General features: G+C 36.6%; 3 protein-coding genes across 5 annotated transcripts in view; 1 reads left to right on the forward strand and 2 right to left on the reverse strand.

Moving 5' to 3' along the window:
* Positions 1-11,323, reverse strand: part of LOC113203788 (transient receptor potential channel pyrexia-like) — a 34,148-nt gene that overhangs the window by 3,461 nt on the left and 19,364 nt on the right. The gene's annotated exons all lie outside the window — the stretch shown is intronic.
* LOC113203710 (DNA topoisomerase 2) lies at positions 1,383-9,828 on the reverse strand. 2 transcript variants are annotated; one of them, XM_052272588.1, is made up of 25 exons: positions 9,721-9,828; positions 9,503-9,564; positions 9,233-9,430; positions 8,923-9,067; positions 8,665-8,845; positions 8,339-8,582; positions 8,012-8,224; positions 7,762-7,935; positions 6,812-7,688; positions 6,614-6,723; positions 6,301-6,531; positions 5,977-6,224; positions 5,668-5,899; positions 5,365-5,567; positions 4,957-5,250; positions 4,718-4,859; positions 4,330-4,554; positions 4,024-4,254; positions 3,806-3,932; positions 3,578-3,724; positions 3,392-3,491; positions 3,125-3,291; positions 2,851-2,994; positions 2,497-2,621; positions 1,383-2,408 (listed from the first exon to the last, which is right to left on the reverse strand). In XM_052272588.1, exons 3-25 carry the CDS (start codon positions 9,302-9,304, stop codon positions 2,277-2,279), a joined length of 4,764 nt encoding a protein of 1,587 aa, XP_052128548.1. In that variant the 5' UTR covers positions 9,305-9,430; positions 9,503-9,564; positions 9,721-9,828; the 3' UTR covers positions 1,383-2,276. The 2 variants fall into 2 exon arrangements, with proteins under 2 accessions (XP_052128548.1, XP_026274308.1); XM_026418523.2 differs by lacking the exon at positions 9,233-9,430.
* Positions 10,217-11,323, forward strand: LOC113203773 (trafficking protein particle complex subunit 6b; the record flags this gene model as incomplete). The annotated part of the gene is given in 4 exon segments (XM_026418628.2): positions 10,217-10,380; positions 10,516-10,577; positions 10,656-10,857; positions 11,063-11,323. Coding segments are annotated over 4 exon segments (471 nt in total). The 5' UTR covers positions 10,217-10,299.

The raw sequence follows: 11,323 nt of genomic DNA on the forward strand, positions 1-11,323 counted from the left end.
ATTAAGAAATGTGAAATGAAAAGTCAATTAAATATTCAGAAATATATTCAGCTATATCTTGAAGATTACCTTTGTTCTTGAGCAATTGAGCAATCGGCATCGCTGAGTTGCATTGATAATCTCCAAATTTGGAGTTACCAGAGACTGTGACTACAACAGGAGCATCTGACAAATCAGGATATGCTCTCTGAATAGCAACTTCAAAATATTTTTGAAGAGCTCCTAAAATGCTGGATCCTACAACTGGCTCCTTCATTTCAGCTTTAGAAGTGGCTCCTGGCTGACGTTTCCCTGATTTCTCCTCTTCTTCTATTGCCTGTGAGAACAGCCAAAAGTCAATAAAATATTGTAAAAATGTTTTAATGTGCATAGATTGATTACTATTCAAAAATAGTGATTTGGATTCACACCCTTTTCAAAACAGCAGATCGCATCTTCAGTTTGATATTTTCTGTGATAAGCTGAGCTAGATCATCTGGCAAGCCTGCCACAGCCGTATGAGAGGGCAAATCAACATCATTAATGTTTTTAGAAGCCTCACTACGGAGTTGCTTCAATTTTTCTTCGATTAATTTTATTTCATGTTCCTGAAATGATCACAGCAAGGCATATTAAACATAACTGAAATATATTGAAGGCACAGAACAAAAAATAAAGGATTAAATCAAATTAATCTGATGAAAGTGATCTTCAACAGTACCGCAGAGAGACAAATTTTGGACAGTAGGTGAAAGGGACGTTCTCAGATAATGTTGTTTTTGCACTACAACACTACAGTTAGGGTTTAGATTCGGCACAATACAAAGAAATGAAATTGAACTACAACAAAATTTATAGATAAAATTAGATATTTTTTTTTACATTTACATAAAACGACATTCCTGAGGACATCCCAAATATAGCTGACGAAAGAATGACGATCAATGTCCATGTGGCAAGTAAAATTACTAACCGCAACTTCCGCACGATGCTGCAGTTTCTGATATTCGTAGCTCATTACGACAAAAACGAATGACAATAGGTGGCGATAGGTGGGAAGCAGTAATAAAAATAAATAACGTCAATGTATGTCAATTAACTTATGTCAGTTAACCAAGGTAAACACTCGTGCTGTCGCCGCGCCGCCCGGGCCGCGTACCGCAGCTCTCTCGTCCCCCCCCCCCCCCCGTACTGCGAATAATCAATAGAGGAGTTGCATGCAGATGCAGCAGCAGGCGGGAAATATTGAAGCACTCCTATGAAGTAATTTGAAGAGTTTGAAGTTGTCGCTTTCTCCTTTCTCAAGGTTTCTCAAGGTACTTCGCATTCCCGTAACCTCCCCCGACCTGCTCGCTCTCATCCGCAATGGACATTTTGATAATTTTGAAATAAATAAAGAAAAGTTCAAGGGATTTTTATTGTTTATTGGTTGTTTAGATTGTTAAAAGGTAACTGCAATTGCAGTTTAAAACTTTAAAACTAAAACGATAGGCCATACCTTAAAGAAAAAATTATAAATCAACATTTATAATTTTTTCTTTATTACATGTTTTACTTACAATAATTTCAAAGACATACAAATTAACTGACAGTAACTGTTTATACAATAAAGAAATCGGGCAATAAAAGAATGCATTTTTTTGATCAGCTTTCCAGTTAAAAATGTGAAAATGCAGTAGACAATCTAAGGAAAAAGAAATGACCAAAGCTGTGTCCAGACAAGAGGGTCGCTTGGGTCTTTGAGCCGGCGCAGAGGCCGCGTTTTGGTTCTCTGCGCAGACTCAGAGACCCCACAGCGACCCAAGCAGCCCAAGCCACCCTCTTGTCTGGACGCAGCTCAACAATGAGAGTGATGGATAGTTCATAAATTATGGAAATAATATGTACATACAAATGTGTATCAATCAAAATGTTACTGGAATGCTAATGTCACAAAATCATACATCAATAAAATACAGCAATAAATAAATTTTACTAAGCCTGCAGAAAACACAAGTTTATATCAAGACAGGCCTTAAGTACTTATTCTTGACCACAAAACAACAAATCTTGATGTCTCATTGTAATTTTTTCCAGCTTATGAAATTAACCAAAAATAACCAGAAGCCTTACTTATAGAAGTGAATTGATCCAGTCCTACAATACTATCTTATGGATTCACTAAAATATTTTCCAAACATTTACACATTGTAAAGGAAAGTCACAACCTACAGAAATATGTTAAAACAGGTACCACGAAATAATAACAATAGCATCAAATACATGATTCAAGTGGTAGAGTGGAAGCCATACAAAAACTAATCACTTTCATCACTCTCTCCAAAATTGTAAGAAACTGGTTTCCTAGACCGTCCAGTAGTAGCTTTTGAACTGGCTTTCTGTTCAGACATTTCAAACTCGCTGTCTGAATCAGCCTTTTTCTTGTTTTTCTGAAAGATGAATTTTTTAAAAGTTAAAGCATGAGCATGAATCTAAATTCAGTACATAAAGCACTTGAGACAGAACTTTAGTACATACATTTCCTCCAATCTCAAAGATGTCATCCTCTGAGTCTGATACTTTCTTAGGCTTCTTTTTGGGCGGTGCCTTTTTCTTCTCAGGTTTGTCCTCAGACGTCCACAGTGTCCGTTTCTTGGCTGGTGCTATTTGAAACATGAGAATAATGTTATGGTTTTGCCAAAAATGGTTCCGTCATGACTATACAAAAACCAACGGTTACACAACTAAATACAAATCATGCTGGCTATTTAGAAAATTTCTAAGAAAAAAAATGTATTTGTATCAGTTTGATGAAAGACAAACTGAGAGTGTCCCAAAGAAGAAAGAGACAATGAATTAGATAGATAAATACCAATGAAAATACTAACACACCTTTCTTTTTCTTTGGTTCTTCAGAATCTGATGTTGATTCCAAAGCCTTGGATTTGCTAGAAGCACCTTTACTACTTATGATTTCGTCTTCTTGAGAATCTGTACTGCCTTTTATAAGGCTATCAAACATTTGATCCGATGATGCTAAATCATTTTAAAAAATCAGTAAAAATTATAAAGCAAGTATTTAGTATGTTAGTATGTTAGGTACATAATTTCAAAGTTTGATACAGCAGAACAAATTTGGAATCATCAACAGCATGTGGTAACTTACGTCTTGAAGGAGCTGCCTTAATAGGTTTCGGCTTTTCAGCAAACACATCCTCTTCCTCCGATTCTGATGAAGCAGCTGGTTTTGGTTTAGGTTTAGGTTTGACAGCTGCTTTTTTGGGAGGATTTGTCTGCTCAAATTCACTGTCAGTATCACTAACCACAATTTTTCTAGTTGATCAAAATAAAGTAAGGGAACAGATAAATATAAATTTTACAGAAAAACTGAAAGATTTCACTGGGCTTAAAGTGCTATAGAGCATGGACTTACTCAGCATCACCATTAGTGTCCCTCAAAGCAGGCCTGTCATCATCATCTGAGCCTGATTCATCACTAGCCAGCAAATGTTTAAAATTAGCTTTGCTTGCAGCTGAAAAACAGATAGATAGCAGTCTAAAGAATACAAAACTGATTTTAAAAGTAAAGAATAAAAACATGAGGGAGGAAACAACTGACCAGTGCGTTTTGGCCCTCTGTCTCTCACAGGAGAAGGGGAATCTCCAAAGAGCACATCGTCACTCCCAGATTCATTAGAATCCCATTCCTTAGTTTTCTTTTTCGGAGAGGTCTTCTTAAAGTTGAGCTTAGACTGCTTCAGAGTGCCTGAGACCAAAAGACATTACAATACTTAAACAATCAGTTTAGAGTAATAATTTAGAGCAAAAAAAGCAGATGATATCCAACCTTTAGCTTTCTTTTCAATTGCATCTGGTGATGTACCGATGCGATCTTTTAAAGATTTAGAAGCGCCTTGAATGAGAAGATCTATGTCATCCTTCTCATCAGCTGCTCCTCCATCACTCTTCCGTTTCTAAACATAAAATAATTCAGAAATATTTGTAAAAAGATTATACACCTACAAAGATTATACTATAAACAAGAATAGACAAAAGTTAACTAACTCTTCCTTTTGTGCCAGGTGGTCTTGATTTTGCAGCATCCAGCTTCTCGACTTTCTTTTTCATTTCATCATCTAATTCAGGCACAACACGACGACCATAGGGGTCCGGAAGGCAGTCCTGAGTAGTAACCTGAGGAGCCTTTTTAGCACGACCGCCACCAGCACCCTTTGGCTTCTTAGGCACAATCTTGACTTCGCTAGCCTCCTTTTCTTCTTCCTCACACTCATCCATCTGTAAAATGAAATTTAATTTAAATGTAGAATGGTACCACACCTGCCAAAGAAAAATAACAACAGATGTACTCACTAGTTTCAAAAGGTTATCAAGATCTGCTTCCCACAAATCTGAAGGACTCTTTTTCTGCAAGTCCTTGAGTTCCTGAAGTTTCTCATCCCTCTTTCTTATTAGCTCCTCTTTCTTTTCGTGGGTGAGAGACCACAGAGACATACCTAACAAGTATGTGTACATCGCAGAATCATCATCATCAGCAGGAGTCTCATCAGCTGTGTTAGCATCAGCTCCATCTTCCTCCTGAAAAGAAGTATCAAACATCAATATTCAAGATACTAAAAATAAAGAACAGGGGAATGACAAGTACTTTTCAACACAATAGGTCAATATTTTCAAAACTTAATACTATATGTTAGGCGCTTGATATTTTTTAACAAACATGTAAGTACAATGGTGGACTTACAACAAGGGCCATTGCATCTTGCTTCTTCTTCCAGACTCGTTCTGGGTCTGGATCATACCCACGGGCTTTAATTTCCCTGATCATTTCCACCTTTTTCTTGTTTTCAATGACTATTTTATTAGTACATTTCTCCAAAATGAACCTATGTTAAGAAGTGCAAAGAGAGTAATTAGCACTGCAGTCAAATCAAATTATTGTCAGAGGAATTCTAATACAAAATCAAGGAGGAAATGACAAACCTAGCTTGGTTGCTCAATTTCCTGCCTTCTGCCTCTAGGAAACCTTCCATGTATGCCTTACGTTTCTTGTACATGTCAAAACGTACTCTGTAGTGCTCTTTCAATATCTGTACAACTGACTCAAAACGACGCAGACAATTCATGTCATCAAACAGACACATAGATGAAGTGCTCATTGTTGTCTGCAGCTTGAAAGTTTTGTGTAGCCCATCCCTTTCAGCTTTTTCAAGGTTTGCCTTTGGAAGTGATACCACAAAGCGGACAGTGGTATCGGTGCAATAGTCTTTATAATCTCTGGTCACAAAGCAAACACACAAAAAATACAAACAAATCATTTCAAATGCAAGCCAAGAATATACCACAAAATAACTGTACAATAATAGAAGAAAGTGGTGAAAAGCAACTTACGTGATGAATGGAGTAGCCTTTTCTCCTGGGGGATTAAGCATAGGCTCCAGCACAGATTCTTTGTAAGGTGTTGTCCAAGTATGGACAGGGAGCTCTGTGATTTCTACCTTTTCTTCATCAAGCACAGCTACTTCTCCATAGAAGACATACCTACAGTCTCCTAAGTTTTGAATAATTCCTTTAAAATTTTTGTACCAGGGTTTCTATAAGGCAAAAATACATATAAAACAAATATGAATAAAATTTAAAAAAGGAAAAAAAGAGCTATTTGCAGTGTAGAAGCAAACCAGATTGAAAATATACCATGGGAACAGGTTCATCTCCATGAATCATGCGCTTAATATTCTGAATTATTTCACGGGGATTATGGTTTGGGACTTTTGTCATCCATCCAGTACCAATTCCATCAGCTCCGTTGACAAGAACCATTGGGATAATTGGACAGTACCATTGTGGTTCAATTTTTTGATTGTCATCAAACAAGTTCTTGAGGAGAGGTGTGTCCGCAGGATGATAAATAGCTTTTGATAGTTTACTGCAAAGAAAGTTAAGATACGAATGAAGAGTTGGATAACTTTGTGGTTCTACCAGGATGTATATTAAAAGACTTACTGAAGCATGGTGAAGATGTAACGAGCACTGGCAGAGTCTTTACCTCCAGTGAGACGTGTACCAAACTGACCATTGGGCATAAGAAGATTAATATTGTTGCTACCAATATAATTTTGAGCTAAGTTGACAATCGTTCCCATGAGTGAGACTTCACCATGGTGGTAAGCTGAATGTTCTGCTACTGAACCAGCTAACTGAGCCACTTTTACTTCTTTCTTGTCATTCCTTTTTAAACAAGTATAAATTACCTAAATAGAGAAAATTATTCTAGAAATTATACTAGAAAAGCACAAACATGAAAGACACAATAACCAGTTTACAAACCTTCCTTTGGCCAGGTTTGAAGCCATCAACAAGGCTAGGGATAGAACGTTCATTGTCCATGTTGGAAAAAAGAACCAACTCTTTGTTTACAAATTCAGAAAAGTTAACGGCTTTGGTAGTTTTTCCATAAAGGTACTCTTCAGGAAGACCAAGCTCTTGACGTCTCTTAGAAGATTCCATCCAATTTGTGAGCCACTCCTTTCTCTTCTCCACCTCTTTCTTGGCAAAAGCCTGAGCAAAGAAATACCATTTCCATGTTTCTGTGATGTTGCACACAAAATTTGAAGTTTACCTTTCAACACTAGAAACTTACCATGCATATGTTGCTATCATCTTCAGTACCTTTGTAGTTAAATTTAATCCTATGGCGTTCCATATCAGAAAAGTATTCTTTAGCCTCATTGGAATCAGATGTACCCAAACCTAGAAAAAGGTTAATGATGGTTGCCATGAAATACTTTCAATGAGAAAAATAAGACATTAGATTGAGACAAACTGAAACATAAAATACCTTTGTAGTACTTTATACGCCATGTATGCCAATTGTTTGTTTCCTTTTTCCATTCTTCAAATTCAGGAAGAGAGAAAAATGATAATACTGATGTGCCCTTTCTAGCTTTAACAATGGGAGTGATGAATTCTTCCAGAAATGGCAACCTCAGCAAAGAAGGCCAGAAATAGTGAATGAAGTTAATTAATAAGCCTTTTATATGGGAACCATCCTGGTCCTGATCAGTCATGATCATGAGCTTGCCATATCGAAGAGTTTTTAGATCATCTACATTCTCATACTTTTTCTTATGTTGCAGGCCTATGATCTTGATCAAAGCATTAATTTCCGCATTATCCATTATCTGTTTGTGGGAAGCTTCTCTGACATTCAATAGCTTACCACGAAGTGGGAACACTCCATACCTATCTCTACCGACAACACCAAGTCCTGAAACAGCTAAGGTTTTAGCTGAATCTCCCTCAGTCAAAATGAGAGTGCATTCAATAGAATTCTTAGTTCCAGCATCATTGGCATCTTCTAGCTTGGAAACACCCTTCAATCGGGATGATTTCTTTCCCCCCTTCTTCGCGAGCTCAGTCTGCTGTTTGAATTTAGCCCATGTTAAAACAGCATCTACAAGTCCACTTTTGGAAATTTGAGTGTAGAATGCTGGACTCATTTCACATTTTGAGCCAAAGCTTTTCACTTGCAAGGTCATGTTTTCCTTGGTTTGTGAGTCAAACGTTGGATTGACTACCAAGCAATTGATAAATATGAACATATGGTTCTTGATTTGATGTGGCTTGATTGTTATTCCACCTTTGTTTCTCTTTTTAATTGCTTCTGTGATGTTCTTCACTATGCTATCAGCAACATGATCCACATGGCGACCACCCTAAAACAACAAATATCAGAAATTAAAGTTTATTGGAATAAGAACCTTGACTATAGAGGAACAAGTTCAGTACCTTTGTTGTAGCTATGCTGTTCACAAAAGAGACTTGTTGGAAGCCCTTGTCAGATATTGCAACTGCTACCTCCCACCGTTCATTCACATTTTCATAAATAATTTTCACAGGGTTTCCAACATCATCTTCCTTCCCTTTCAAGTACAATTCACAATATTGTTTGAAGTTATTAATCTGGAGAAATAAGGAATGATTAAACCAGGGCACTTGATTGGAATGCATAAAATTGGACCATGTCTCAAGATCATACCTTTAATCTTTCTCCGTTGAGATAGACTTTCACACCTCTGGAAGAAGCAGCAACATCAAAAGCCCTCCTTTCCATTAGCTGAACAATGCCTGCACTCAAGGAGTCCATTTTAAATTTCGTAAGATCAGGACTGAAAGTGATTTTGGTAAAGTCTTCACCAGTAGCTTTTGTCAATTTAGGCTCTCCAGCCTTGGCCATATTGTTACCCCATGTCTAAAAAGAAAAAATGTACATTGTTCCATTTACTACTTGGCAACTGAAAGATAACTAAAAAACAAAAATTGAATGCAACAATATTTAAGCTACTTTTATTGGCAAAATACTAACCTGTTTGAGATGCATTCCATACTCTTTAGATGATGTTTCTACCACAAACTTGGTACTGAAAATGTTGCAAAGTTTGGCGCCATAACCATTACGACCACCAGTGACTTTTTTCTCCTCATCATCATAATTAGAGGAGGTGAGCAAATGACCGAAAATCATAGTAGGAACATACATTTTCTCTTCCTTATGTTCAACGACTGGTATACCTTGACCATTGTTCCAAACAGATATTAGATTTTGTTCGCTGCAATTCAATTGAAATAATTACTTATTTAAAATGACAGTAGTATTTTTTAACTTCCAAAAGTGAAAATGTTAACACTTACGGATCTATCGTGATTTTAATGCAATCCATTTTCTTGTCTCTTTGCTTATTGTCTGCAGCATTCACTAAGATTTCATCAAATATTTTGTACAGACCAGGTACATATGTAATATCTTTTTGAACCATGCCTTCACTTAACCGATCATACACCCACATATTTTCTGTGACCGGCTCAACAGAACCTACAAAAACAAGTATTATTAACACAGTAAACCAAGGACATGAATAGGAGTAAGCTGATTAGTAAAATTTAGCTTACCAATGTATGTGTCAGGACGTAGAAGGATATGTTCCAACTGGGACTTCTTCTGGTAGATTTTCTCAACTGTAAGTTTCTTTTTAGGGTGTCCACCTCCACCCCCATTAGCCATGTAATCATCGTCACTCATTGTTGATAAAGATTCCTGTAAATTACAAAAAATAGTGTAAAAATAAATTTATTGAAAGTTTAATTTAAAAAACCAAAATCAGTAACACATGAAGAAATATTTAAACAAAAACAGTGAATTTATTTTAGGTTCACATAGGCCCTTGAAGAACAACATCAATGCACATATTGATTGACTTACAAAATGTGGGAATAAAGTCCGAGGACGACTAGACACAAGCATAAATTTACTGTTCTTCAGAATGTTTAGCATTAATAACCAGTCACGAAAATAAGTGGAAATCTTGAGAGATCAAACAATATCATATATTACATGAATAGTGTACGTCCGCCTGCCGAATGTCATTCTCACAATTCAAAGCAATAAATTCTGTGTGAACTATTATGAAGCTTAGTTGAACGCAAGAAAAAGTTAGAAAGAGCAACGAGAAAAAAACTAATCAGTACTTACGTATTATCCGAAATAATAGAGAAAGAAGCTGAGCCTATACGCCGGCCGTCTTCAGGAAATAACTGTAAAAAGAACACCTATGATGAGAATGTATACGGACTGAAACACAACAATTGCAGTTAAAACTTCAAACAGCGTAAGCAATGCAGACACATAAATAATATATGGAGTTCATTTATAAAACACTATTTCTTAATGTTAACTTTGAAGGAACTCACAGAGAGAGCATCAGCCTTCCACCATTTTGAGTATTGAGCAGGTAACGGTTGGTTGCTGCGAATCCCGCGCCCGCGCGCTCCAATCCTTCTCCTCTCCTCCCCCTCCTCTTCGCAGAACGCAGATCCGCTGAAAAACATAAAACACATAAAACCGTGTTGTTGTACCATGAATGCATGCCACATAAGAAAGGAGGGTGCATCGCTGTTGGACGTTACATCAATAAAAGTCAATCAACAAGTTAAGAGCTACATTTACACAATTTACACACATTTCCAAATCAACTTGAACTTGAGCGGTGCGGTTTTAAAGTCAGGATGACCAACGTGTTCTCACAGAAAGGATTTACATTGGGGTGGTTTGGGAGTTTAAAAATCGGGATCGCACTAGATTTTCTCATTTATTTAAATTATAGCGGGATTAACATGAAGTGGGATGGTTCGATCAGTCTTGTGTTTTTGTTTTATGAGATACACAATGGGTCTTCGAAAAGTTTCTGTACCTGACCTGCAACTTTTTGTTTTTATTGATGTTTCATATTGTTGTATTGCAGACATTTGACATTTGCGAGTGTTTGCGAGATGGCAGACGAAGCTCTGTACGAATTTCTTCACTCAGAGTTAGTTGGATATGTTACTGAAAAATCTGCGAAGGAAAACAAGGTAATCTACCCTTGTAAACGAGACAGTTTTAAATTTGATATTATTTTTTGTCATTGTAGATAGTGAGCAGTAAATGAGGTTAAATGCATTCCTTTTACAATAGTTCCTTATTTTTGCTGTTTTATTTTCTTGCAGAAAGATGACTTGTCCGCTCTGGAATATATGGGTTTTTCATCTGGTTACAGAATAATAGAAAGGTGTCTTAGTTAATCCAATTAAGCGAAGAAAACAATTTGTTATTATTTACATCTAAAATATGACTGACTTATTTTCAGGCTGACCAAGGAACGCCCACGTTTTAATGACGAGCTTGACACAGTTAAATTCATTTGCACTGATCTTTGGTCTACTATCTACAAGAAGCAAATTGACAATTTACGAACCAACCATCAGGGTGTATACGTTCTACATGATTGTGCATTTCGCTTCCTCTCTAAATTATCTTCTGGACGACAATATCTAGAATCTGCTCCCAAGGTAGAGTACCTAGAAATTTATATTTACAGGCAAACAATGCATGTATCCTTTGGCAACCAAGCACACCTTTTATCTCTGTTATAAACATTTGCAAAAGGGTTAATAGTATTCCTTGTCTTCGTGTTAAGATGATATTATGATATACTTTCCGATGAGTGATAAGTTATCACACCAACTCTAATCTACATTGTTCTCTAATTCACAGTATGTTGCGTTTACATGTGGACTAATCCGTGGGGCACTTGCAAACCTAGGCATCAAATGTTTAGTAACTGCAGAGGTGCAGAACATGCCCGGCTGCAAATTCCACATCCAAGTGCAAAGGTCATGATCATGATAAACTTCTCTTGTTCATTTCAAATAGTCTGTTGTTCTCTGTCCTTTTTGTATGGATATATTGTTATTATTATCAGATTCTTGATTTTCTGTGAAAGTGATGTTACTTCATAGTTTAATATTTTTTTAA

Source organism: Frankliniella occidentalis, unplaced genomic scaffold (assembly GCF_000697945.3).
Source record: "Frankliniella occidentalis isolate FOCC.00 unplaced genomic scaffold, Focc_3.1 Scaffold212, whole genome shotgun sequence".
Taxonomy (NCBI): domain Eukaryota; kingdom Metazoa; phylum Arthropoda; class Insecta; order Thysanoptera; family Thripidae; genus Frankliniella; species Frankliniella occidentalis.